Raw genomic sequence first — 23,551 nt, forward strand, 5'->3', positions numbered from 1 at the left:
AGCATTCAAAGGCAGCAAGGAACTCAATTAAGCAACATCCAAATGAACGTGGTTTTACATAGTCACGAAATTTCGCAAATCTTCTCTGCCCTCTCCTCGGACATAGCTAATCATCGCAATTCATTGACTTACACGCGAGACCAGATTCTGCCACCAAGCGCAAATAGTTTGTTGTGATGCTCAATTATGCTCAACTACGGTTGAGAATTAATGTTCTGAGGATACGACATTTAGGTCTACTGGCTCAAAAAATGAGAGCCATCTACGTGGCTTGCGACCAACATACTTAAACATGATGTCTCAAAAGACATTTTCGGGGAGAGCAAAGACCCTATATGTGTGTCCATCATTGCTTAACAGGCATACCCGTGCCGGAATGTGGCCACGCTCGGAGCTGGCCTCCTTGACCTCCATACGAACCGGTACAAAGCCGTTTGTACCAGGAACAATCACGTTAGGGAAGATACTGGTGACTTGCTCTGTGCTAAGCTCATGTGGTTCTTCAAGTACCCACGGGTCGTATTTCTGGTAGCCGAGATCGGCTGATTGATGTGGGACTTTGATTAGCCGCAGTTGCTCTACAACAAGATTAGTACATTGCGGTAAAAAGGACCTCTTAGCTTCTTTACCATCAACTAATAAAAGGACAAGTAATGATTCGTCGTTGAGGAACCTCAGATCGAGAACCTTGGCATCGCCGAGCTTAAGGTATGAGTGCTGGGTTGCTACAGCACCACTAATTCCGTTGACAATTATCGTTTCTGTGCGGAACACATGTACTGCAGCTAGTTAGTCAAGAGCCATAAGCTTGTCGTATGAGTTCCTACTGCTGCCCTCTTGCTCCTCTTCCATCAAGGCTGTGTAGGTCACTGCGTTGGAACTCTAATCTCGTCAGTGTTCCGAAGCTATTAGAATATGGAAATGGTGCCTCACCCCTTTGTCAATTGTACACATCCTCATGTCAAGCTTGGACACATTGTGCTCTAGTTTGATCATTTGAAGCGTTCCGAAGCGGACGCTGCGCCGCTCTGCCGCAGCAATGCCTTCAAATACGACATCGGCTTTCTTCAGTAGGAGAGCCCCAAGAAATTCGACCTGGGGGACAACTGTGGTATGAGGCTTCCCATCTTCTTGTCCTTTAATGTGCTTGCCAAGTGTATCAAGAAGCGAAGCCACATCTTCGGTGGCCGCTGTATCTCGCGATGCATCCTCTTCAGACACCTTACTAAGATAGTATCTTAGGGGACTGGCAGGCATGTATTGTGAGATATAAGTCAATATCTTGCCGTGTTCCATTGTTGCCTCCTTTTCTGTCAACTCTTCAGACACTGTCGAGGACGCAAGACGGTCGATTTCATAACGTAGCCATGTGGAGAAAGACTGGAACAGTTCCAGCTCCTCCATGACCAAAAGTAGAATTTTGTTGCCGACAAGCATTAGACATGTTACGACATCCATGACTTTGGAAATATGGATGCTGGTAAACCCAATCTCGTCCTTGGAGTCGTGAAAGCGAGCTATGCCAAGAAGGCGGCTCAGAAGGATTGCAATCCTTTCCAAGGCTGGCAGGAAGTTCTCGTGCACGAGACTACGGAGACCTTCTAAACCAGCCACCACTGCTTTGTCCCAACGTTTGTGACCCTGAGATGGGTTTAGACACATTCAGACCAGGAATAGGACGAACTTACACGTTCCGCCAACTGGTCAACTAGCCATTCCTTCACCTCTGGAAATGTGTGACCCGTAACAACCGTGTGGTACATGGCTTGGCCGATGTCCATGCCGCCGTACTTGCCTGTCTCTTTCAATGTCTCATTAATGCTATCAAGAAACTTGTGGGGAAGCTCTCGTGTGGATTGCCACTCAAACCCCATATGTGTCTGCACCTGTTTGACGTATCTGAGGAGCTTCTGCAAAGTAGTAGTTTTAGAAGCCAAAAGTGACAGGTTCTCAGGTGAGGAATAGATGAATCCCAAGTCGACAGGAACGATGTACAGCTCGTTGGTCTTCATCTCTTGAGAAGGTTGGAAGAGTAGTGAATGTGTGGTAAGAGCAGGATGCGATGCATGGTGTGTCAACTTCAGCGACGGTGCTGCATGCAAACCGTCTGGGAGGTCATATTGAGGTACAGTGTATTTGAAATGGCCGATGACGAAGGAGTCGTAAATGCTTAAATGAATGTGGCCATTATCCGTTCCTACAAGCATAATGTCGACCATATCGGCCGCCTCAGGAGAGAAGGGGCGAAATAAGAACTCCAGAGACGCTCTCGTGGTAAAGACGTACATGTCATCTCTATCATTTCGTTAGCCGGCCATCTCTGTCGTTGCAGCAGCTGACATACCCCGAACCACCCGATGCTGGCAAAGGACTGAGCTTGGGCAGCGCAGTCTCTACCTCCAGGAATGCAAGCTCACGCGGAAGATCAGGTTTTTGTTTCTTTTCACCCAGGCTTCGCCCGTCTACAGATGATAGATCTTTCCATAGCGAATCGGACTTGGCCGCCGCAGGAGCCTTTTTACCGGCACGATTGCGAGTCCAGCCGATGCAAGTTATCTTGGTGGCAACACCATCACAAACGGGAATTTGATGAACGGCTTTGCTGTTCTCTAAACCCATCAGCCGCACTACGCCGTCGCTCCATGCTACAGCCAAGAACTCTCCTGCTTGCACGTTAGTCTGCCATCTCACATTGTGTGCGGGCTATATACCATCGGTCTTCCATCTGAGTGCCTGTATGGAGTCCTTTTCGCCTTTCTGGCTACTTTTGATGACGGATTGGCCATTGGAACGCCAAACCTGGAGTGTTTTCGAGCCTGCTGCCCTGGCGAAAAGCTCGATGCTGGGGTTGTAGGTGAGTAGGCCGCCGTGGGGCTTGGGATCTAGCTTTGTCTCGCTCAAAAGCTGCAAGGTGGTTGGCTCAGCCATATTGAGGGTAGACAGCAATTCTCATAAGATCTGTGATCATCTTGGGGGTTTCTCAGAATTGACAAAAGATTTGTTCTTACAAAGACCGCTTGTGAGAGCAGTGCGCAACAAGCAGTTGCCATGGAACGCGCCTAACGCGACATTTATTTTGTTTTTTAGAGGGTGCATACTCGGTACAGTGCTGGCGTATTGTCGCTCGTGCGCAGCAGTAGGAACCTCACAAGACCCAACCAAATCGGCGCTTTACAAATGCACTTTCCACAAACTCTGGGATTGAAGAGGCAAACGCATCAAGTTTTATGGCTTTGCAGCGCCAGTCGAATATCCTGTTGGACGTGACCAATTGCATATAGGGCGCGTGTATCACAGTGTATAATCTTCTTTTCAACCATTATGCATAATCATCAAAGTAATCCACAGTTCTCTATAAGCCTTGAGCTTTTGATTAACCTTTGCTCCAAGAAATTCGCTGAATATTGCACCTCTATCACAGTCTATTCGACCACATAGTTGTCCGCCACGGACTTGATCTCCTTGGAGAAAGTCACCTCCTCGTTCTCTTCTACCAAAGCAACGGACAAGACCTAGTAGTGCATTTGTTAGCGAATTTGGGACCTGGGGTCTGCAGACACGAGTAAGGACTTACATCAACGTCGATAAATGGCGTTGTCTTTGAGAATCGGACTTGCATGGGGAAGAACTCCTCCTCGGCGTCTGCTTGAGCTTCGAACTCGAAAGAGCCACTAGGTTCATCTGGTGTAACTGTGCCAATTGTCCACTCCAAGCTGTCGCCAGATACCTCATACTGTGCATCAAAGCTGGAGACGGACGGCTCGCTCGTGGAGTAGGGAATGGTGACGCTAACATCCTTCAACTCTTGGCCACCGGTCAGTTCGTATTCGACAGTAAGACCGTAGTTGCCCTCGGAGCCCTTGTTCACCCAGACGGTAAATTGAATGGGGACAGCCTCCGGGTCATCGACCTTTGGCGAAGCTCTCCATCTAAGCACACCGACAGCGTTGTTTACGGGGAAGCCACGTGCTAAATTGCTCATCTGGATGGTCCTGGAGCTGTTGAAGGCGGCCTTGTCCACGTTGGGGTGCGTTCTGAACTGGGCTCCGTGAGAGGGGGTGGCTGAGAGGGCGAGCTTGACCTTGGTCAAGCTGGGATCCAGGACGCGCAGGGTCAAATCTCCAGTTACGGACAAGGAGTTGACGGAGCCTTCTTTGGACAGCTTGGCAGAGATGGTTTCGTTGACTGTGACGTGAATAGCATCGCGGTCTAATGTGGTGGATGCACGCGGCGCGGCAGGTTCAGCAGCGGGAGCCGGGGCGGCAACGGGCACCAGAGGTGAGTCGTCGGCCTCATGGCCCATGTCTCCTCGCACACGCTCAAACATATCGGTGGTCTTGGACTTCTTGCCGAGCTGCATACCCTTGCCCTTCATGGTACTTGACTTGAGGGTGGTCTTGTTCTTCTCGGCCTCGTAACTATCGTAGGTATCGGCAGGGGTAGGCCGCGAGGGCGGCGTGTAGGTCGGGTAGACTGGGGTACGTGGGACGCCGGCACGACCGCTCCTTGCGGATTCCTTGCGCTGCATTTCCAGCTGCTTCGCCTTGCGCTTGCGCTCCTCTGTAGCCTCGAGCTCCTTGTTCTGTTGAATTGTGTTAGCCAGAGTGAGGGATGGGGGTGTGTCGTGAAGCAGTCAAATACCCTTGCGATGATCTCCTGTATGCGCTCCTCGTGGGACTCCATTTCCAGGAAGGTCTTGATCTGGCTGATTGTGAGGTTTTCCCTGTAGCCGAGGGTGACGAGCTCGTCGAATGCGCTGAGCAGCTCGTAGGCATTCTTGAGGATTTCTCTCTCGTCCAAACTCTTGCACGTGCTGGTGACGACCTGGGCGAACAGGTGGAGGGAGTCGATGTCCTGGAGGATGTTGGACTGGCGGTTGGTGATAAGGACCATGTAGAGTTCGTCGAGTGGCTGGTAGACGAAACGGACATTGTCCTGCTCGACAGTGGTATGTTGGGTGCCCGAGTCGGCAAGCTTGGGGAACGATGCCAGGAGGGCCTCGATTCGGGACCTGGGCATCTCGCGGAACTGCCTGGAGAGGACAGCTTTACCCCCGCGGGTGCAGATTGATGCAGCGAGGACGACCTAGAGGAGCATTGATTCGTTAATGAGTTGTCATAGTGTGGGCGACGATATGATATATATATGCATATACTCACCATTGTTGCTGCTGGTTGTCTTTCTTGGTCTGGGTCTTTCTGGTCTTGGAAGTGTGGGAAAGAAAGGGCAGGTTGAGTTCTGGGCTGGACTTTGAGGCGGTGTTTGAGGCCGTTCAGGAGATACAGTAGACGTGCACCATATGCGCAACTGCGTCTGCAGCTACAACCACTACTACAACTGGAGGTACAGGGCAGTTATTAACAAGCTGGCCGAATCGCCCCGACCTTTGGACTAACCTTGGACTAGTCTAACAATTCCTTGCAGTAAACGCTTGCAAGGCTAAAATTCAATGCCAAATGCCAACTCGTTGCGACCGATGGTTAGTGGGATAAGTCGTGGCTTGTGGCTCAGGTACTGTGCCGACAGAATCGTGGCACATTGTGACATTCTGGCCTGATTTATTAGTACTTTTCTAGGTTAACCTAGACCGAGTGTAGCTACAGTATCAACGTGCCGCAAAGCAGTGCTAAAGGTAAGCTTTCAGAGAGGGGCAAGGCAAGGGGAGCACGTTCAGCAGGTCAGGCTAATTAATTTGCGCCGCGCTCTGGAATCAACGCCGCGCCTCCGCACCTCTTCTAATTTAAAGCTGAGGCAGCTCGCGTAAGTCACCCAGAGCCCACTTTCCAGTCATCAACCACCAAACTTTTCCTTTCCTTCTTCGAGACCGTCCGCGTCACACCGGAGTTTGTCGCAGCTCACCATCATCTTCGCCTCCCGCCATTCCTTCCTCCCTGTGCCTGCTCTCAGCTTAGAGTAGCTTAGCTCTCGAGACCACCTCTCACAACCTCCCCCGCGAGCGAGCCACTCCTTGTTGAATCCAAGACTCCGGCTTCGTCGCGAAAGACGCCCATCCGCCGACCTCCATCCGGCTTCCTGTATTCCCAACTCCATCCTGTATTGGAGCTGCTGGCCATCACACTCAGCCTTCCAGTTCGACACCAATGTGCCTCGTTTCACAAGACAAATTGAACTACCTGAATTTCGACCGGGAGAAACCATAAGCTTGGACCCGAGCATTACCAAAGCCAAGTGAGGCGTCTTCACCACCCCAGTTTAGACTCTTCTTAGTTCTCGAATCAATATTGTTCAACAGGACAGTGCTTGTTTCCGTTTGGGCCACTAACAACACAGAGGCAATCCCCTTGCCCATAACCCGTCGTTGAGGCTAGTCCTGGCCCTTCTAGCTTTGTCTCCGTCCTTCGTACCGAAACCCCCCGCTGCTACGCTTCCGTCAAGTTCATATGCAACATGTCGACCGAGGACATGGAAATCAGCATGGATTTCGGCCATCAAGTCTCCGCCGAGGACATTGATATCGATATCGAATTCGCCGCTGGACAAAATGACCAAGATCTCGAGTTGGGCGATTATAACCAAGCCGACGAGTTCCAGCATTTCAACTCAGATAATAGAGACGAGCTCATGGCAGAGGACGACGACGCCTCGTATGCCATGGCTGACGCCGATGAAATTAGCTACAACGAGACTGCCACTGCCGCCAGTGACTATGATATTGCCATTGGTGATACCGATGTATTTTCCTGGCAAGAGCATCATGGCACCGATAACCTTGAACAAGTCTCAGCTGTGGTTCAAACCCAGCAGCTCAATGGCACCCAAGTCAAAGGTGACGATTTGATCTCAGCTGTCATCGAGGATTCCGGTGCACAGCTGCAGGATCAACCGACGCGCCCGGAGACGGTGTTTGAAGACTCCCTGGAGGCTGTAGAGTCGGTTCAGATCTTTGAGAGCGCCAGCACAAAGACTCCGAATCCGGAAGAGCTTGCAAACCCCAATGACATTGTAACTCAAGATTCCGAGGTTGGCTCAACCGCCGTAGATGAGGGCCATGCCGCTTTGGCAGACAATGTGGAGACTGAAGCAGACCAGCAGCAACAGAATCTTCAAAGCTCCGTGACCCTAGATGCCAGGAGTATTGAAGATATCCATGATGCTGCCGGCTTCGAAAGCACGCATGACACTGAAAGCCCTGAAAACGCGCATGATGGTATCGTGGACCGCCTTGATAATAAGCCAGACGCTGAACAAGTGGGTGCAGACCATGTAGAGCCCGCTTTGATAGAGGAACATGATGAAAATGGCAATGACCTAGAGGCTCAAGAGGATGAGATTGGCTATGATCAACTTGAAGATGAAGACGATCCCAGCCATGGGAGCCTGGCTTCTTCCTCTGCCGCCGATGAACATTCGAAAGAACAAGGGCCCGCCGAGCAGTACACCGCCGAAGGCGATGGCAATGGTGAGGACAATGACTTCACTGCTGGTAACTACCAGTTGGACGACGAGTCATTCGAGCACATCGAGAACCAGAACACCCAGGAAACTGAAGAGTCCGAGCAGCGCCAAGACGCCTCGCCAGAACCTAGCGAGCAAGCCGAGTCTGTTGAATTCGCTGGTCATGACCTGGGAGACACCGATAACACTAACACTGGGAACGTGAATCAAGAAATTGCATCGGTTGCCAAGCGTCATATCCTGGTTGTTCGCTACGGTGAGACAGATTATCAGCTCTTCGCCAGCGATCCGGATGATGACCCGAGTAACTACTTCTTCAAAGACACGTCAGCTTTAGATCTCCCACTTGGAGAGTTCTTGTCGGGCATACGCAGTGTAATCTCGGAAGAGGTTTCGCCACTGGACGAGCTTGTCCTGCATATCGATGGTCTTGGCCTCGAGTTTGGAGAGGTATGTGACTTCTTGTGCTTTGAAAGTTCCGCTCGCTGATAAATATAACAGAGTATGACGAACCAGATACTCGAAGAGTACACATTTGGACATATTCTATCATTGTATGATTCGCTCGTCCAGAATGATGCCAACAAGGAGGTTATAGATGCCCCTGAACTGTACATGTACCTCATGGTGAGACCGAATTGCTTGCAGCGCCTTTTGGCACTACAAGTCCAGGCAGCATCAGGTAGATGTTTGACCGACGTCGCGGTGTATCGTGAGGCCTCCCCAGCACAAGATGATGCTGATGACGGCCACGTCCTCGCTGTATCTCCTGATTTTATCGAGGATGAGTTGTATGATGATGAAGATGAAGATGAACTTGAAGAACACGAATCGCCGGACCACACAGAAAATGCTCAGCATGACGTTCAACCATCGCAAAGCGAGGACACCGAGGCCGAGGCGTCACAACACGGCGATGAGCATGGGGACGAAACACAGGAATTTGCAGATGACGTTCAACCATCGCAAAGCGAGGACACCGAGGCCGAGGCGTCACAACACGGCGATGAGCATGGGGACGAAACACAGGAATTTGCAGATGACGACGATGAAGATGCCGTTGATTATGGCGATCTTGATCTCACGCCGTCACAGCAGGGTAATGCCCCTCTTTCCCTTAGCTCTCCCTTATCTACGCATTGTACAGGCGAAGTCACCTGTCTATGCGATCCTTGTTGGTACCAGCAAATTGAGGACGACTTTGCTCCCCTCACTTCGAGCGACCCAGCGCTGATCAACAATGGCGGAGTGTTATTCGCTCAGGCGCATTTCAAGCATGACTCGTCAGATGCTAACAATTTTTACTGCGAAGACTTCCCAAACGATATTACTAACGAAACCACAACTGAAGCGAACGCGCCCCTGGCCAATGGCAATGGTACTACCAACGACGCCGATACTGTCCCCTCCGCGCATGATGAGCAGCATGACGACCCTCCTTCTGAGAGTACCAGCGCTACCGCCACTTTGGACGGCAATCCAGATGATGAAATCGACTACGATGAGAACGATCAGAATGCCAGTGTGGACATAGCTGACGCCGAGTATGCGACCCCTGCTCTTCCTGCTGCGAAGCTCCCAGCGCCACTGGACGAGGAGATCACATGGGAATCCGAAAATGAGGAAGCACGAAACGAACAACCCGCAACATCTCAGCCGTCTGAACAAGTGTCCACGACGCCGGGAAAGAGAACGCGTTCTGGCTCAGACGCGGCTGCATCCGCAGGTGATCGGAAAGGTACGTTGCGCTTTCCTTATCGATGTAGGTTGCCTGCTAACATGTCATAGATGTCAAGCGTCAACGATCCTGATTACCCGGAAAATGCATTCCTGGGCATAGTGCTTCTTTGCGGTATCCCCTCCCTCTTCGGCTTTTTCATGACAACCATCGCAACAGGGATCGACTAATGGCACCATGACAACGCGTCCCGCTTACGATCCTGTCCAACTTTTCCCCATTCTATTACAGATTACTAACAAATAGGAAGTGAGCGCAGATCTGACAGAGCGACAGATTCTGCTGGTAAGTTTGCACTGCTCCGTCGGACACTCTTGGTCTTGATTTTCATGTTCGCATCGGTTTCAGAGGTCGACTTTCTTCGCCCGGCTTCTTCACTTGTCCCCATATACCCCTAATCTGGGTCGCGTTTGGTTGTAATCAGTGTCATTTAAGGAGTCCAGGATTATCAAGAGTTCTGTAAGAGGCGGAAAGCATTTTAGGGGCGTAATAGGCTCTTGAGAGATATGGTAGCACCGTATTTTTACCAGATACCTAGGTGTCGTACTGAGAATCTGGAACGTGGGTAATCTGTCTCGAGACATCGGCGAAACTGATGGACACCAGGGCGCTGTCGTGCCATCTATCGGGAAGTATATGCGCTTCCGAACGATTTTAGCATTTAGTGTTGAGACTCTGGCAACCAGGTCGTCCTGTTGGGCCCCCTGCATCAAATACACTATAGCCAAGAATATGATATTTGATATTTATTTCTTGGTATTCAGGACTTCTATAACAATTGGGTATTTCTTCAGTAAAATATTGGTTTAAGCTAACCACATCCCATGAGTTACGAGCCTGGGCCTAACAAGATGGTACTTTTCGTTGGCTGCTCCTTTGTAGAAGGAGGGCTTCCACACCCGCTTTCAGACGTCGAGAGAGCAACTCTGTAACGCGCCCCAGCGAATTCGCCACCTCTCCGTATATGAATATTCAGTCAAACATAATTTATCGAAAATGTGTTTTCAAATTACATAATTGCAACAACCAGAAGCCCTCCGAGAAACCGAGACAGTGATAGCTTTAGTACCAGCTCTTGCTGATAACACTGAGCATAAGCCAGAAGGCACGCCCACCGTGGACTGTTCACACAGGCTACAGGCTTGAGTCTGAGGTCCCTGAGGATGAGACTAGACGGAGATGTTGTAGGCGAAGAACTGACCAGTCTCGAGAGGTTACTTCTCTAGCTGAGCAAGCCAATGGACGCCCCCCTGGAAATGATCAATGCCGACCACCCTATCCTGACGAGCCCGTCCAGAAGCAATTCAAAATTAGAAGACAAGAACAATGCAGAAAGTAGTGGTTCGATCCAAAGGAAATTGGGGAAGCAAGCTGCACCGAAGTATGAGTAACTGCAATCCTCGGAAGCTGTTCTCATGGAGATACTTGAGCGCGACCTCAACAAGAGGATTACGACCCAGGATGTGTCGGAGCATGAATGGTTCAGTCACACACATCATGGTGCCTAACAGCGGGCGTCAGGATAAAGTTCAAGCACGAGTTGGTGCGGTATACGGACAGGTCGTGTAGTCTACTCTTTAGTTGCATCCCCATAACGACCATATGAATGAAATTGTGTTCATGAGGCTGGCATCTTGCACGTACGCGGCCAGGAAAGATCTGAGCATTTTTGCCCCCTCCCCATACGCTATTGAGCATTGTCAATTCCGTGCCGCGTATACCAACGAGGAGATCGTCCTCAATCAACGAAAAGCGCACTCTCCGCTGCTTTTGAGTCGTATCAGGATCCGACTCAAGCCAGACTAATCTGTCCCTGCTTTTTCAGGTATCGTTGGCTGTACCAGATGCCCAGCGCCTCGAACCCCTGGATGACGGCCAGCAGATACTCCACCACGACGATCACCAACCAGGCGTTCAGGATCCAGCCCTGCACGTGGAAGACCCTCCCGAGGCAGCGCGGCTCCCCGCACTCCACCGCGAGGTCCCGCGCCAGGGTCGAGAAGACCACCAACAGCGTGGCCAGCACCACGTCCACGAACGCGAAGACGAGCTTGGCCGCGAGCGGCGCCATCAGGCCGTCGCCGCCCTCGTCCGAGTCCCCGTACGCCAGGACCGTCCGGCCCCTCACGGTGACGCTCACGGGGAACGGCAGGCCGTCAGCGAAGCGCTGCAGGTAAGGGTGCACGGCGGCGGCGGAGATGCAGACGGCGTTCCAGGCCACGACGGCCCACGAGGTGGCCATGGAGCCGTGTGCGCTGAAGAGGGCCCGGAACGGCCCGATGTAGGTGTGGTAGTTGGCGAGGAAGGCGGCGCTGAAGAACAGCAGGATCGTGCGGAGGATCTGCGTGAGCAGGAGACGGGGTGCTAGCTCTTTCGCCATTGCTGATGCTCAAGACTCTGTACTCAACGACGCTGTCCGTTCGCGGTTGTTCTTGGGATGTAGGATAGCCCAAGGGTATTTGGATGTGCGCTGCAATGCCAATACGGTGATCTTTGGGATACAGAAGGTCGGTGGAAAAATGGAAAGAAACTTATGTCTTCTCTCTAAGGCAGCTCTGAATTATTTGTTTATATAAATGAAAGGCGGAGTCTGCGACCTTATTGTACTGCGCGTATGACGTTGCGGCGGAGCATGATCCTTGTTTCATGCCCCTCCTGCCTTTGTGTACTGCAACCGTGGTCCCCTCAATTGTGCAGGAATACATCATATTGCTGCAATAACTGTTTGCTCCTTTTTTCCTTTCTTTTTCTACTTTCAAGAAAAATGGCAGATGCAGGTTCCTTATTAATAAGTGTAGCAAAGCTTCTATCCAGAATTAAGACTCCTCGAGGCTAGCAATTATACCATGGTTGCACCGGACCATCGTTGAAGTGTTGAACTATAGTGGACGATGTAGGGTCTGGGTCGCATGAGGTTCAAGTATTCAATTGAAAGAAGTGCAGAGCACTCGGTACTCTCCCCATTTAAGCCTGGGGTTTCCCCTTCTTTGACCATTCTCTGAGCACGTTCTTCTGAATCTTTCCAGTGCTTGTCTTCGGAAGCTCGTCGACAACCTCAACTTCTCTTGGCACCATAAACTTACTAATAGTACTTTGATGCTTTGCCCAGTCGATCATATCCTCTGCCTTCAAAGTCTTGCCTTCTTTGACAGTAAGGTATGCTTTAGGCCGCTCACCCCAGTGCGAGTCAGGCACGGCCACAACTCCTGCCTCCAGCACATCCGGATGCTGTACCAGCATGCTCTCTAAAGCCACCGAGGATATGTTTTCGCCACCTGAAATTATGATGTCTTTGGCGCGATCTTGGATCTGTGCACTGCCGTCAGGATGCCAGACTGCCAAGTCGCCAGAGTGTAGAACACCACCGAGGAAAAGTTTTCGTGTAGCCTCCGCATCCTTGTAGTAGCCTTTCGCACAAATGTTGCCTGTGAAGACGATCTCTCCAATTTCTCTACCGTCTTTGGCAACATCGATGAGAACCCCGTCTGGCTGATCCGGCTTGATAATTCTGATCGGTAGACTGGTCACGAAACCATGACCTTGGAGTGCCATCTTTGCGAATTTCTGTGCTGACGGCAATATATCCCATTCGGGCATGTGATACCCCTTGGTAGCTGGTCCATAGGTCTCAGTCAAGCCATAGACGTGAACAGGGTGAAGGTTCAGGTTCATCATTTGCTCAAAAAGATGAGCTGTCGGCGGGCTAGCCGCAACTGTTACTCGTACTGGCTCCGGTAGTTTTTCGGCTTCTTTGGATGCACATAGGAGGGTATTGACAGTAGGCGCTGCGTTGAAATGGGTAATACGCTCTTCCTTGAGTAACCTCCATATCAGTGAGTAGTCAATCTTCCTCAAACAATAATGCGTGCCCCTAACAGCTGTTATTGCCCAGCTGAGGTTGATTAGCAGAAAGTTTTTCATACATTGATCATGTAAACAACTTACGGAAACGTCCAACCCATGGCATGAAATCTAGAAACCGAGCATTAGTAAGTCGAAATTTGGGACCAGGTGGCAAGGGGTTGGCTTACAGAGGCAATGTCCACAGATACCTACATCTGCCATTGTGGTAGTTCAAACCAGACTCTATCACATTTCCCATGCTTGCCAGATACGCTCCCCTATGGGTGTATATCACTCCCTTCGGCCTTGAGGTTGTGCCTGAAGTGAACGGAATTGCGAGCATGTCATCTTCATTCGAGCATTGTGAGTGCAAGCCTACCCAGCCCTTGTTGCCTTGCGTTTTGTCATACTGTAGACCCTCAAGGATTGTCTCATCAAAAGGCCCGCACAGCTGACCTTCAGTTGCATCCGTATCCTGTAGATCGTCATTAATAACACTTGGATGGGATACAGAAAAAAAGCCCCTACAGTGTCAATGATAATTTTCACCCCTGGGTGCGCCTTCTTGAATTCATCTAGTAGAGAGATATACTCTTGGTCGACGATAATGGAATCCACTTCCGCAAAATCCAAGATATAGGTTATGTCATCCGGCTTCAATCTGCCGCTGTGTTAGAAAGCTTATGGGCCCCGTGTTTCTGATGATGATACACACCGATAATTGACTGGCACAAGTACGGCACCAGCTGCAGCAACACCGAAGATGGACTCGAGGAAAGCAGGCGTATTTGTGGCCAGGATGCCAACGCGCTTGAACCGATTTTTCAAAAGGTAGTAAGCGAGTCCTCGCGCCCGATCGGCGAATTCTATGTACGATCGTCTCAGTATCTGATTGTTGGACGTTACATGATAGATAGCCGGGGCATCGGGTTCAATCGCTGCTGCGCGCTCCAGGAAGAATGTTGGCGACAATTCGTGTACATGGTGATTATGATCGTACTCCGCCGGAGGTGTCTTCGCCGATGAAGTGAGATGTCCCAACAGGCCCTTGAGGCGCGATGTAGCCACAGACATGGCGGCGGGTGGTGACCCCTTCCGCAGGCGGACTGTTGGCTGGTGGATTCCAATGTATTGCTTTCTCAGTTCTTCACAAAATCTGAACTTGATGAAGGCTGGTGATTTCTGTCAACCGGCTTGATGCTCTACGATCTCACGCAAGGTCGTGTCATGTCATGTATAGCAGTTGGGTGAGATTCAGCGGCAAGACATCACGACTCCGATCTCCTTAAGGTGAGAGCTGCAATCTTCGGCATCATTGCTACGAAAAGGGCTCTTAAAAGCAGAGCTCGGTATTAAGGTAGGGGTGATGCGGGGAAGACAACCGAGGACCCCTGAGCGCTAGATTATATGTACATACATAGTCGGTGCCAATGACTCTGGGGACGACGCGCTAAAAATTAGCAGTTTAGATAGCCCCGGAAAGCTTGCCATCCCCACATGCAATAGTCTACCCTGTTTAGGTATCCATTAATAATTGGGTTTGGCAGACTCTCTTCTACATTCTAATCGTTTCGATTTTTTACGATCTTGTATAATAGTAAAGCACCTTGACATAGGAATAGTAGATGATTCTCGCACCCTGCCAGCCTGGCCAGTTTTACAATATCAATTTGGTCGCATAGTGGTACCAAACAATATGAAGCGTAAAAATGCGTAGGAATAAATAACCCTCGCAGAATTGAATGAATCGATATCTCTTCCTAACATTTTTCCGTTCCTTTTTTTATTTTATTACTTTTTTTCCTGCTGTCTTTTCCGTTCCTCCAATAACTCAGGACATTTTGCTCGCCATACTCGAAACATCATAAATGCCAATGACGGCTCTAGAACTGCTCCGATCTATTACTCACATAACTCGAGCCCCGTCTGCTAACGTAACATCGGTTTTGTCGACAACCAGTGCTCTCGCACTCCAGGACGAAAACGTTGCCATTTCGTTCTTGTAACCCAAATATTATTCCGATTTCGATATTCGTGGCTGACTCGTATTGAAATTCCATGTCTACCGTAGTGCCGCCATTTTTCCAAATCCTCATGTGGGCGTCCACAAGTCCCCTCATCCTCCAAAACTCATGTGCCGAGTGTTACAGAACATCTTTGATCTTGCTCCAAAGTCTTGAAATTTGAAAAGTTCTAGGAGAGCTGCCCAGATTCAAATGGTCTTTGTTCGGAGAGCACCAGAAGGAGCATGTTGGGCTTGAATCTGCAAACTGCGTTGGCAGCCGTACAGTGCCCAATCTGGGCTTCGCGATGTGCCCAAACACGGCGTCGACTTGGGGTTAACATGGCATCTCGCATGGTTTAGAACAAATGATCATATATGTGTATCGTGGATGAATCGATGTCCTTCCCCACTATATTATGCGGAGCTCATAGAAATGCTCATTGCGGTTATTATAGAGAGAGCTATTAAGCAGTCGGCGAAGACGCCAAGCACGCACACCGTAGCGCTACCAACGTTGTATGACTTTGTAGTGCTGCTGCACGAAGTATGAGTATTACCGGTTCCAGAGAAACTTCATTCGGCGTGGGCCATACTACCGAGCCTTATACCAAAAGTCTAGTGACTTCTGAAAACCATATTAAGAGCAAGTCTACTCACCTTGGGCGTTGTTACGGTCATATCTTCTCGTGTGTAAATTGTAGGTCTACTCCTCGCGATGTTGAACGGGCATCACGTATTAGTCCTTTACTTAAGCAAGTATCGAATCAAAACTGTGATTAATGTACTGTAATCTCATAACTCTAATGCTACACATATCCTCTTATTCGGCGATAGAACGCTAGCCCATGTCAACACCTGTAGGCAATCGAAACCCTACTTCGCACAGCTCCCTGATAATGTATACACTGTGAGTGGCGCTAGGTTGTGCGTTAGTGCTTCCGCCGCAGAAGAAGCATCGAGGCCCAAACCACTGCTGGCATTGTTCAAGATGTCGCCTCTCGAAGGCACTATGTTGTGGTTGTGAACCTGCCACCTATCCATCTCATGCCACTCCCCCTCAACTTCTAGGACTAGCAGTCATATGATCACATAGCTGCTGCCTGTTCACGCATCTCGGAATGCGTCGGAGGAGTATTCGCAGAATGATGCAATAGAGTATCTGAGATGCCAGTAAACAAAAACAATCGCTTTACATGCATAAATTTCGAAATCATAGTACTAGATACATTCAACGCTGTGGTTTAGAGGCGTTCTTCAAGTAATTCATCAAGAAGCTTTGATCCGCAGGGGTCAACGAAGTTGGAGTCGTTTGGCTACCGCGGCGGCTGCTGTTGGTAGCTGAAGCTGAAGCTATCGATGCAACCCGTGACCGCGGACGCTCCATGAACACGGGAGAGGAAGCTGGCTCCTTCCCCTTGTTCTTACCAAAGAGAGATAAGAGTTGGGTTTTCTGCTCCGATGACGAGTCTTGCCTTGGCTTGAGAAGTTGATTTGGAAGCGGTAGTGCAGATGCCTCCGGAGCACGTGCAATCGACAAATCGGCTGCAGAAACGCCACGATTGCCTTTCACACCGTACGTTTCCGGGGCAGGCTTGGGGCGTGAAGCGATTGAGAGAGCCCCGAAGGGCAGATGTAAGTCGGGACGCGCAGCCGCCGCCGCCGGTGCAGACGCTGGTGTGGGTACCTGTGCTGGCATCTGTGCGTCGTCCTGCTTGAACATACCCAGCAGTCCACTTCGATGTTGGTCTGTAGGACGCAGAGGTTTCGGCTGAGTTGCAGGCTGCAACGCATTCTCCTGCGCGTGTTTGTCCTTGAACATATTGAGCAAACCCATCGAATGGGCGTTGGGCTGAGCTGCTTGTCTAGAAGCGACCGGTGCACCGGATGCCGTGAAGGAATTTGGTGGTTGTTGTTGTTGATATGCAATATGCTGAGTGCCTGGGGCAGATGCATGCCGTGGTTGTTGGTGCATTGGCGCGCCAGGCGTGCCGAGCATTCCGCGCATCAACAAGGCCTGCTGGACTTGAGGCGGCTGTGGTTGCGGATGAAGTAGTTGAGGTTGTGTTTGGTGCTGGCGGGGCGAAACCATGACATTTGTTGGATGGCCACGCGCATCCGTGGTCATATGTACCTGTGGCCGCCCCTGGTACTGCTGAGGACTGCCGTTATACATATGGTGCGGGTTGGGCGCGATTGGAAACTGGGGTGGGTTCTCGAAAGCACCGTGTGGCAGCCGTGCTGCTTGGTGATTGTAACGAGGCGACTGGGGTTGCGGCGGGTTGGTGTTGATATGGTCCATAGGTGTATGTGGATATTGGTTCTGGAATGGTTGTACATCAGGCTCCTTGGACTTCAACATGGAAAGTAATGCCGCTCCTTGGCTGTTGCTGCCATTCGGCAGTTGCGCCGCTGCATGTTCCTGGACCTGGAGCAGGGTACGCATTTCTTGTTCAGCGGCACGAGCACGACTGGCAGCCTCTTGGAGATGCGGGATTGCCGCCTCCAAATCTTCCATATCTCCGTTGTTGACGAAAACATCGTCCTGAAAGACCTCTGGTGGAATGTCCTTCTTCTTCTGGCTGAGTACCCATTTCTTAAGGGGGACCAAGAAGGGTGCCACATTGTAGAACTTGCTGGCGTTGGGTATGGCGTTGTTGGCAGAAGGTCCTTCGTTCTGTTTGCCGCCCTTCTTCTTCCGGAAAGCTGGCAAGTCCCGAAGCGCGTACCAGGCGACCTTGCCAATCTCATTTCTCGTCTGGGGTTCGAAGACGGTGTCCATGGGCACGTCGCGAAAGACAAACATGCGCAAGTGCTGATCACGCATAGTTATATCAAACGACTTGGCGTCCTTTTCTTTGGGAACCAGCCCGGCTTTCTGCAGGTCGAAACCTGTCTCTTCCCAACATTCTCGCACGGCGCAATCGAGGTCGGATTCGTCTTTGTTGATTTTCCCCCTAGGAAAACTCCATGTGGCATTGCTCTTCCATCCTCGGACCAGGACACAGTGGTCCATTTCGTGATTCAACATGATAGCTCCGCGTACGGGTATGCGGGTCTTGTATTGCATGAATTCGGAATATGCCTGCAAGTGGTGCTCGATGGAGTAGGCGGCGAACAGCGGACAGTGCTGGAACATGCGGAGGCAGAAGTCCTTGAGGCTCATGTGAGGCAAGGCGGGATCCAAGACTCGTATGAAGTCCTCGTAGAACCAATGGGCCTCTTCAATCTGAAAGCATATGTGTGGGATGGATCCCAGATCTTCGGCCGGGAGGTTTAGAATAAAGCGGACGCAGAGGTCGTCCAGCCAGTCTTCGAGAGTCATTTGTTCCTGGTCCATCTTGCCTAGGCATGTCCGATGAGGTGGATAATATGAGGTGAGTTGTGCGAAGAAGGAGAGGGGGACTGCATCGGTCGCCTTAAAGCAAAAGTGGTTGGGCCGTGATAAGAATATTTGGACTTGGGAGACAAAATAGATCAGATCAATTGGGTGACGTGACGCAGAGGAGCTCGCTGGCACTCTCAACTGTTAGGCGCAACCTGAACCATGAGCTGGCGCTAGCTTTGAAGTGGGGCCTTTTTCTTCTTCTCGGCAGGTGCCCAGTGCCGATACAGTATGTACATATCCCGGGACACTACAGACCCGTACTTATGTATTAATAAGTTACCTTACTTATCGATACTGCAGACAGCTGCCAAGAAACATCTGGCCGCTCACATGAATTGAATTGGGAGCCCCCGATGGCTGTGCCCGCTTCGTCCCTGGTGGGGGTGGGGTGGCAGGGTGGGAGGCAGAGGAAGCGACAGTCGCTGTTGCCAACATGTTTCTATACTAAGAGCCCCAAAGCTGATTTTCACTTCCCTACCTTTCAACGATATGCTAAAAATAAGCGTCGCTTTGCCGTGGTTGGACTGTATCACAAGACGCGCCAGGTATTTGATACACAACTCCATTTATACCATGCATTTTACTTCTGGAGATGGATGACTTTGAGTTGGAATTTACCTTTGGGATTACTTGAATTGTATAATATCAACATATCAACCCGCTAACTAGCGTACTTTACTGGACATGGTGTCGCATCGTATTATGGCGCACTCTTGGCAGCATATGCAGCTTGATTCGAAATACGAGCATCGTGACAACCTCACCTCGGATACGTTGTGTGTAACTCCAAGGCAGTAAAAGTTCCTTCACCGCACCGTCAGTCACGGAGCCAAGACCATTCAGTAGTTGAGCCGGAGCTGCAGAAACTAGATCACTAGGTAGAGATCAAACGAACACCTAGCATCACAGTTGCTCCGTTTCACAGGAGAGGAAGGTTCTGTTGTGAAGAGGACACTTGTACCGACTGGCGGCATCAAAATACAATGCGTGGTACGCCGTATTGGTACACACACCACCAGAACAATACAAATACCATCACCCACATTCAACGCTTTCCTATTCAGCAGATAGCCATTCATAGATGTGACATCAAAGTCGTACTTGCAGCAGGGAGTACTCTATTTATGTATTCGTGAGTCATCTTGAGTGCGTTGATGTGTCGTAAAGAAACGAACAACTATCTAAACCAACGGATGGAGGCCAGCACACCTCGGGCCAATCAGAGCAGATCCAGGACTTACGGAACATGACATGGGACACCGGGCCGAGGATAGGCGCCCGCGCTAATAAGCGAGGTCAGGTCCCAAACTGTCGGGTTTGAAAGGTGGGGTTAGTTGAGATCTTGTAGGTCTTTGGTTGATCACTTAGTTGAGCTGAACATTGCTGTATGTGCCTTAGACTTCATGGTCGGGGTATGTTCACGAGTCGAGCAGTACCCAGTGAATGTATTGTAGGCAGTGCTAGAAACCAAAACAACATAACAAGTAAAGACTAGGTACTCAATCTTGCTACGCAGTCTTGGAAATACATTCAACAGAAATTGCTGTGTATCAACACTTTTATTTCTATAAACATGTTTAGAAACAGGAACCTCAAAGTGAAACAACCACACATGCAACTTCTGTCCCGGTAGCCCTGGATATCTATGTAGTCGGCTCCCTCGCGCCACTGCAGTCTCTCGTATATCGTGTGAGGTTCACCGTTGATCATCCAAGGTCCATCATTCAGGTGAACCCGATTCTCTCCACCAGCAACACCTTGCTCGCCACTGGAGGGACCGGTCAAAATCAGAGCCTGAAAATTTATGACCGATACTATGCAGATTAACACAAAACTAGGCGCAGCCAGGTCTTTGTCGGAGCGTATGCATAGATGGATATCCAGGTTGCTGTCCTCGGAGAGCCGTCACTATGCGGTGACATCAACAGTGCTGGGCATGTCAAACTCGGCCGAGCTGTCGAATATATCGTCTGTCTCGGCGTTATCGTCATCATCTAGTCGTAATGTGGCGAAGCGGTTGCGTGTCTTAACGATCGGCTTCTTGGGGAGCTCTTGCTGGGGCTTAGGATGTGATTGTCGCGGAACTGTCTCAAGGGGCTGCTCGCATTCATCCGTATCCCACTCGATCTTGGAGCCCTTGTATTTGCTGAAAGGTGTCTCGTGAGTACTGGTAAACGAAATATGACGCGAGACTTACATTTGGCTCATCATACATGTGCGCGCGAATATCGCGTTGTGCACAGAATTGGTCTTGATGTAGCAGCTACCACCAGAAAACTCGACCTTGACCACTACCAGATTGTGGATGTGTTCAAGATCATCGCGAATGCTGTCCTCGGTATTGTTGGGATCACATCGTCGAATAATCATATTTCGTGTGGCTCCGCGGACGATTTTCCCGGCAACGTGGCCTGCAAGGTGAAAGTGTCGATCCGCCCACTTGATGAAAACCTGTATGAGCAAGGTCAATTGCTCATCGTTCGTTAAAGGCCCAAAATGGTATGCTTACACGCTTATGGTTGATGTACAAGTCATTCTTTCGTGAGTGATCATAGAAGCGCACGGCGTCTTCTCCACGCAGGAACGAGACGTGGGCTGAATGTTCCGCCGTTCTGATATATACCTCCAACAGTAACCCACCTCGGACGACCTTGGTGATATCCTCGTGCGAAGTGTTGTCTGCAATTCCGGCGAGTACGATCGTTCGCTTACACATGCGAGGATAGCGGGGTTGATCGAAAGGCTGAGTGTGACCAAAATTGTTGAAAGCGCTATCCTGTTGTATTTCCGTAGTTTGAACGTCAGGAGAATACTCAGCAGAACATTCGTCCCCTTTCACACCATCCCACACTGGAGGGTTGTCATAGGGCTTCCCATCACAACCTCTATAGTACTGGTACTCATGCTGTTGAGCACCCTTGGCAGGACTGAAGCAAGCCTCTGGGTTCCAGTCAGTCTTGGTTTTCTGAATCCCGCCAGAGACTTGTCCAGTGTGGTCATCATGTTGGTAGGTAAGCAAATCGGTCGACTGACTGGTCACTTCCTGATTTCGCAGTTTTGCTTCCTCCTGGCTCAAGAGCTAAGCGCAATCAGCCCCAACGTAACTCTCATTATGCTCAGAAATGCCTCGGCCAATAATGCTATGGGTGACGATGGAACACTTGCCAAAGGGCGAACTCACTGAAATAGTGTTTTCATCAATACCGCCCGCAATCAGGTTGGATCGGAGAGTTGCGAATTGGTGTGCAATGAACATGAGTTGCTCGTATTCCGTATTTTGCACAACCATCAGATTCTGCTCTGCCAAAGCGTCGACGAAAGCTTCGTAATCGCCATTATTCTGGTAGATTTCATTAGAGTCCTTGCAGTTGAACTCGAAGGGATTGTAGATTCATCCATGGATATAACATACAAAATTGGCCCTAGTAATGGAGCAAAGCGTCTAGAATCAGCCTTATGGAGCATTTCCACCAATAGCCAGGGAAGATATTGGGCAGCTCTGTTTTGATAGAGCAATTTTCAATACAAGTCTTACCTACGCACAAGGGTCTCGAAGTAAGTGCGGTCTATGGTGACGGGTTCGGGGGTTGAGGCCATATTTGACAAAATAACGAAAGGGGAACGAGGCACGAAATCAATGTGAACCTCGTATACAGAGTACTAGTAAGGAATGAAAGAGAATTTCGAAGGGAAGGAAGAAAATATTATTAAAAAAAATTCTTCTGCTCTCGACTCGGGTACTTGCAAAAAAGTAAGGGAATTGTGACGACGAACCAAAGACCCTTGCGGCAACTGCGACCATATGGGTGGTGGGTCCACCAACACTGTTGGATGCAGATGCAATTGGAGGCACATCTGGGGGCCTTAGGCGGGCGCTAAATACCCTGGGGGAGGGGGTCTTCAGAATTGAAGTTCTTGCTAGATAGATAGATGGAGCGGCAGCTATTCGACATCTGCCGCTTGACATCCGTTCCGCGTGAACAAGACTGTTGGTAGATCTGACATGGCAAAGCTTATTGTGTGGATACGAATAGCTGGCCCCCAAGAATCCCTAGATGCCAACAGCAGTATCCATTTATATGGCTGCCAACATATCTCTAAGAAAAGATCGGTATGGGAAACATGTTCTGACAGATAACATATCCAGACGTCGTCCACAAATGTAGAAGTGCCGCCGGCCGAGGCAAGTAGCATCCGCCCTGGCTTCCAATGTGAGAGCATGTTTACTATCTCTTTGAGATGTCTCGCATTCAACACATCAAAAGTCCACGGAATTTTGATAATCTTGGGGATGTGACCGCTGGCCGCTGCCCAACTTCAGTGTACCAGATCCAATGACAACCATCTGTTCACCGCGATTCAAAGATGCAATTTTCATACAATAGAGTATGCAATATGTGGCAGTCTAAGCTCAATGACATTTTCCATCGGTCTTTCACAATATTATTCTGCTCTAACTAATTAAGCCCTTTGACAGAGCACTCAGGTAACGCAATAGCAGTTGCAGCTCGTAAGCTTCTGTAAAGAACCCATTTTGACATATATTACTAAACCCTCGTCTCATACGAGCACAAACATCCTTTATTGCGACCAACTCGAGTTATATATGGAAATGGTACGCGAGTACAAGCTAGCCATGAATATTTGCATGATTCAATAAACAAAAGACCTAGCATCCACATGCCGTTATCAAATTCAAGCATTCTCTTCATCTGCCGGCATAGATGCCGCTCCATGATCGTATCTCATAGATCGACGGCTTTTCTAGCAGGATTTAAGAGGTGCTCTTGTTGTTGGACCGTTTTGACGTGAGTTACCAAGGCTGACGAGCGTTTTCATCATCATTCGTTCTCGGGTTTACTTGGCATAAAATATCTTTGGGCTCGTGGAGCTTTTCGTTGTGCCAGAGGGCCTAGGAGTTTGTGCAAGTCTTCAAGTGGGATTAGAAGCTCACAGGATTCAGGGTGATTTTTTCTGCTCCAATCGTTGCTGAAAACAATGCTTCTGATCTTGCAGGTAGGCTGGAAGTTGTCAAATATACGGACAATGATGTATGCCTATTTGAAAACGCATGCAGCAAGCCTTGCCCTTATTTGCTTCGTCAACTGCCGTGCAGATCTCCGCCTAATAACTAGGCAGAGACCAAGTTCTATCATGCACACAA

At 49.9% G+C, this 23,551-nt stretch overlaps 7 protein-coding genes across 7 annotated transcripts; 1 reads left to right on the forward strand and 6 right to left on the reverse strand.

Moving 5' to 3' along the window:
* Positions 1–133: 133 nt before the first annotated feature.
* BKA67DRAFT_550929 (anaphase-promoting complex, cyclosome, subunit 4-domain-containing protein) lies at positions 134–3,181 on the reverse strand. Its single transcript, XM_046101695.1, has 6 exons — positions 2,712–3,181; positions 2,345–2,663; positions 1,689–2,295; positions 934–1,641; positions 828–882; positions 134–779 (listed from the first exon to the last, which is right to left on the reverse strand). Exons 1-6 carry the CDS (start codon positions 2,926–2,928, stop codon positions 301–303), a joined length of 2,385 nt encoding a protein of 794 aa, XP_045965477.1. The 5' UTR covers positions 2,929–3,181; the 3' UTR covers positions 134–300.
* A 41-nt stretch (positions 3,182–3,222) lies between these two features.
* BKA67DRAFT_550932 (coatomer subunit delta) lies at positions 3,223–5,517 on the reverse strand. The gene is made up of 5 exons (XM_046101696.1): positions 5,397–5,517; positions 5,160–5,337; positions 4,642–5,085; positions 3,575–4,582; positions 3,223–3,512 (listed from the first exon to the last, which is right to left on the reverse strand). Exons 2-5 carry the CDS (start codon positions 5,160–5,162, stop codon positions 3,423–3,425), a joined length of 1,545 nt encoding a protein of 514 aa, XP_045965478.1. The 5' UTR covers positions 5,163–5,337; positions 5,397–5,517; the 3' UTR covers positions 3,223–3,422.
* An 891-nt stretch (positions 5,518–6,408) lies between these two features.
* Positions 6,409–9,227, forward strand: BKA67DRAFT_654468 (uncharacterized protein; the record flags this gene model as incomplete). Its single annotated transcript, XM_046106569.1, has 3 exons — positions 6,409–7,866; positions 7,918–9,154; positions 9,205–9,227. 3 exons carry the CDS (start codon positions 6,409–6,411, stop codon positions 9,225–9,227), a joined length of 2,718 nt encoding a protein of 905 aa, XP_045965479.1.
* Positions 9,228–10,946: 1,719 nt separating this feature from the next.
* On the reverse strand, positions 10,947–11,534 carry BKA67DRAFT_654469 (uncharacterized protein; the record flags this gene model as incomplete). Its single annotated transcript, XM_046106570.1, has 1 exon — positions 10,947–11,534. The coding sequence occupies one exon, from the start codon at positions 11,532–11,534 to the stop codon at positions 10,947–10,949; it is 588 nt and encodes a 195-aa protein (XP_045965480.1).
* Positions 11,535–12,118: 584 nt separating this feature from the next.
* BKA67DRAFT_510196 (AMP-binding enzyme) lies at positions 12,119–14,071 on the reverse strand (the record flags this gene model as incomplete). The annotated part of the gene is made up of 5 exons (XM_046097307.1): positions 12,119–13,046; positions 13,100–13,126; positions 13,186–13,472; positions 13,526–13,658; positions 13,713–14,071. The coding sequence occupies 5 exons, from the start codon at positions 14,069–14,071 to the stop codon at positions 12,119–12,121; spliced, it is 1,734 nt and encodes a 577-aa protein (XP_045965481.1).
* A 1,688-nt stretch (positions 14,072–15,759) lies between these two features.
* Positions 15,760–18,745, reverse strand: BKA67DRAFT_550944 (uncharacterized protein). The gene has a single exon (XM_046101697.1). It carries the CDS (start codon positions 18,337–18,339, stop codon positions 16,231–16,233), a length of 2,109 nt encoding a protein of 702 aa, XP_045965482.1. The 5' UTR covers positions 18,340–18,745; the 3' UTR covers positions 15,760–16,230.
* A 1,094-nt stretch (positions 18,746–19,839) lies between these two features.
* On the reverse strand, positions 19,840–22,311 carry BKA67DRAFT_550948 (uncharacterized protein). The gene is made up of 6 exons (XM_046101698.1): positions 21,923–22,311; positions 21,800–21,809; positions 21,569–21,727; positions 20,897–21,466; positions 20,585–20,838; positions 19,840–20,533 (listed from the first exon to the last, which is right to left on the reverse strand). Exons 1-6 carry the CDS (start codon positions 21,982–21,984, stop codon positions 20,296–20,298), a joined length of 1,293 nt encoding a protein of 430 aa, XP_045965483.1. The 5' UTR covers positions 21,985–22,311; the 3' UTR covers positions 19,840–20,295.
* Between the last annotated feature and the right edge of the window lie 1,240 nt (positions 22,312–23,551).

This window comes from Truncatella angustata (genome assembly GCF_020726525.1).
Source record: "Truncatella angustata strain MPI-SDFR-AT-0073 chromosome Unknown BKA67scaffold_1, whole genome shotgun sequence".
NCBI classification, from domain to species: domain Eukaryota; kingdom Fungi; phylum Ascomycota; class Sordariomycetes; order Amphisphaeriales; family Sporocadaceae; genus Truncatella; species Truncatella angustata.

What these genes read in the sequence shown, in the direction of transcription:
- BKA67DRAFT_550932 (XM_046101696.1), bottom strand. An exon ending in TACAGGAGATCATCGCAAGG is followed by an intron (nt 4,583 to 4,641) that starts GTATTTGACTGC and finishes ACAATTCAACAG; the next exon opens with AACAAGGAGCTCGAGGCTAC. An exon ending in CGCCATTTATCGACGTTGAT is followed by an intron (nt 3,513 to 3,574) that starts GTAAGTCCTTAC and finishes ATGCACTACTAG; the next exon opens with GTCTTGTCCGTTGCTTTGGT.
- BKA67DRAFT_550944 (XM_046101697.1), bottom strand. Translation starts at nt 18,339, where the DNA reads ATGGACCAGGAACAAATGACTCTCGAAGACTGGCTGGACGACCTCTGC.
- BKA67DRAFT_550929 (XM_046101695.1), bottom strand. Translation starts at nt 2,928, where the DNA reads ATGGCTGAGCCAACCACCTTGCAGCTTTTGAGCGAGACAAAGCTAGAT. An exon ending in TTGACCAGTTGGCGGAACGT is followed by an intron (nt 1,642 to 1,688) that starts GTAAGTTCGTCC and finishes AACCCATCTCAG; the next exon opens with GGTCACAAACGTTGGGACAA. An exon ending in AGAGGAGCAAGAGGGCAGCA is followed by an intron (nt 780 to 827) that starts GTAGGAACTCAT and finishes AACTAGCTGCAG; the next exon opens with TACATGTGTTCCGCACAGAA.
- BKA67DRAFT_550948 (XM_046101698.1), bottom strand. Translation starts at nt 21,984, where the DNA reads ATGGCCTCAACCCCCGAACCCGTCACCATAGACCGCACTTACTTCGAG. An exon ending in TTGATGAAAACACTATTTCA is followed by an intron (nt 21,467 to 21,568) that starts GTGAGTTCGCCC and finishes GATTGCGCTTAG; the next exon opens with CTCTTGAGCCAGGAGGAAGC. An exon ending in TGTACATCAACCATAAGCGT is followed by an intron (nt 20,839 to 20,896) that starts GTAAGCATACCA and finishes TTGCTCATACAG; the next exon opens with GTTTTCATCAAGTGGGCGGA.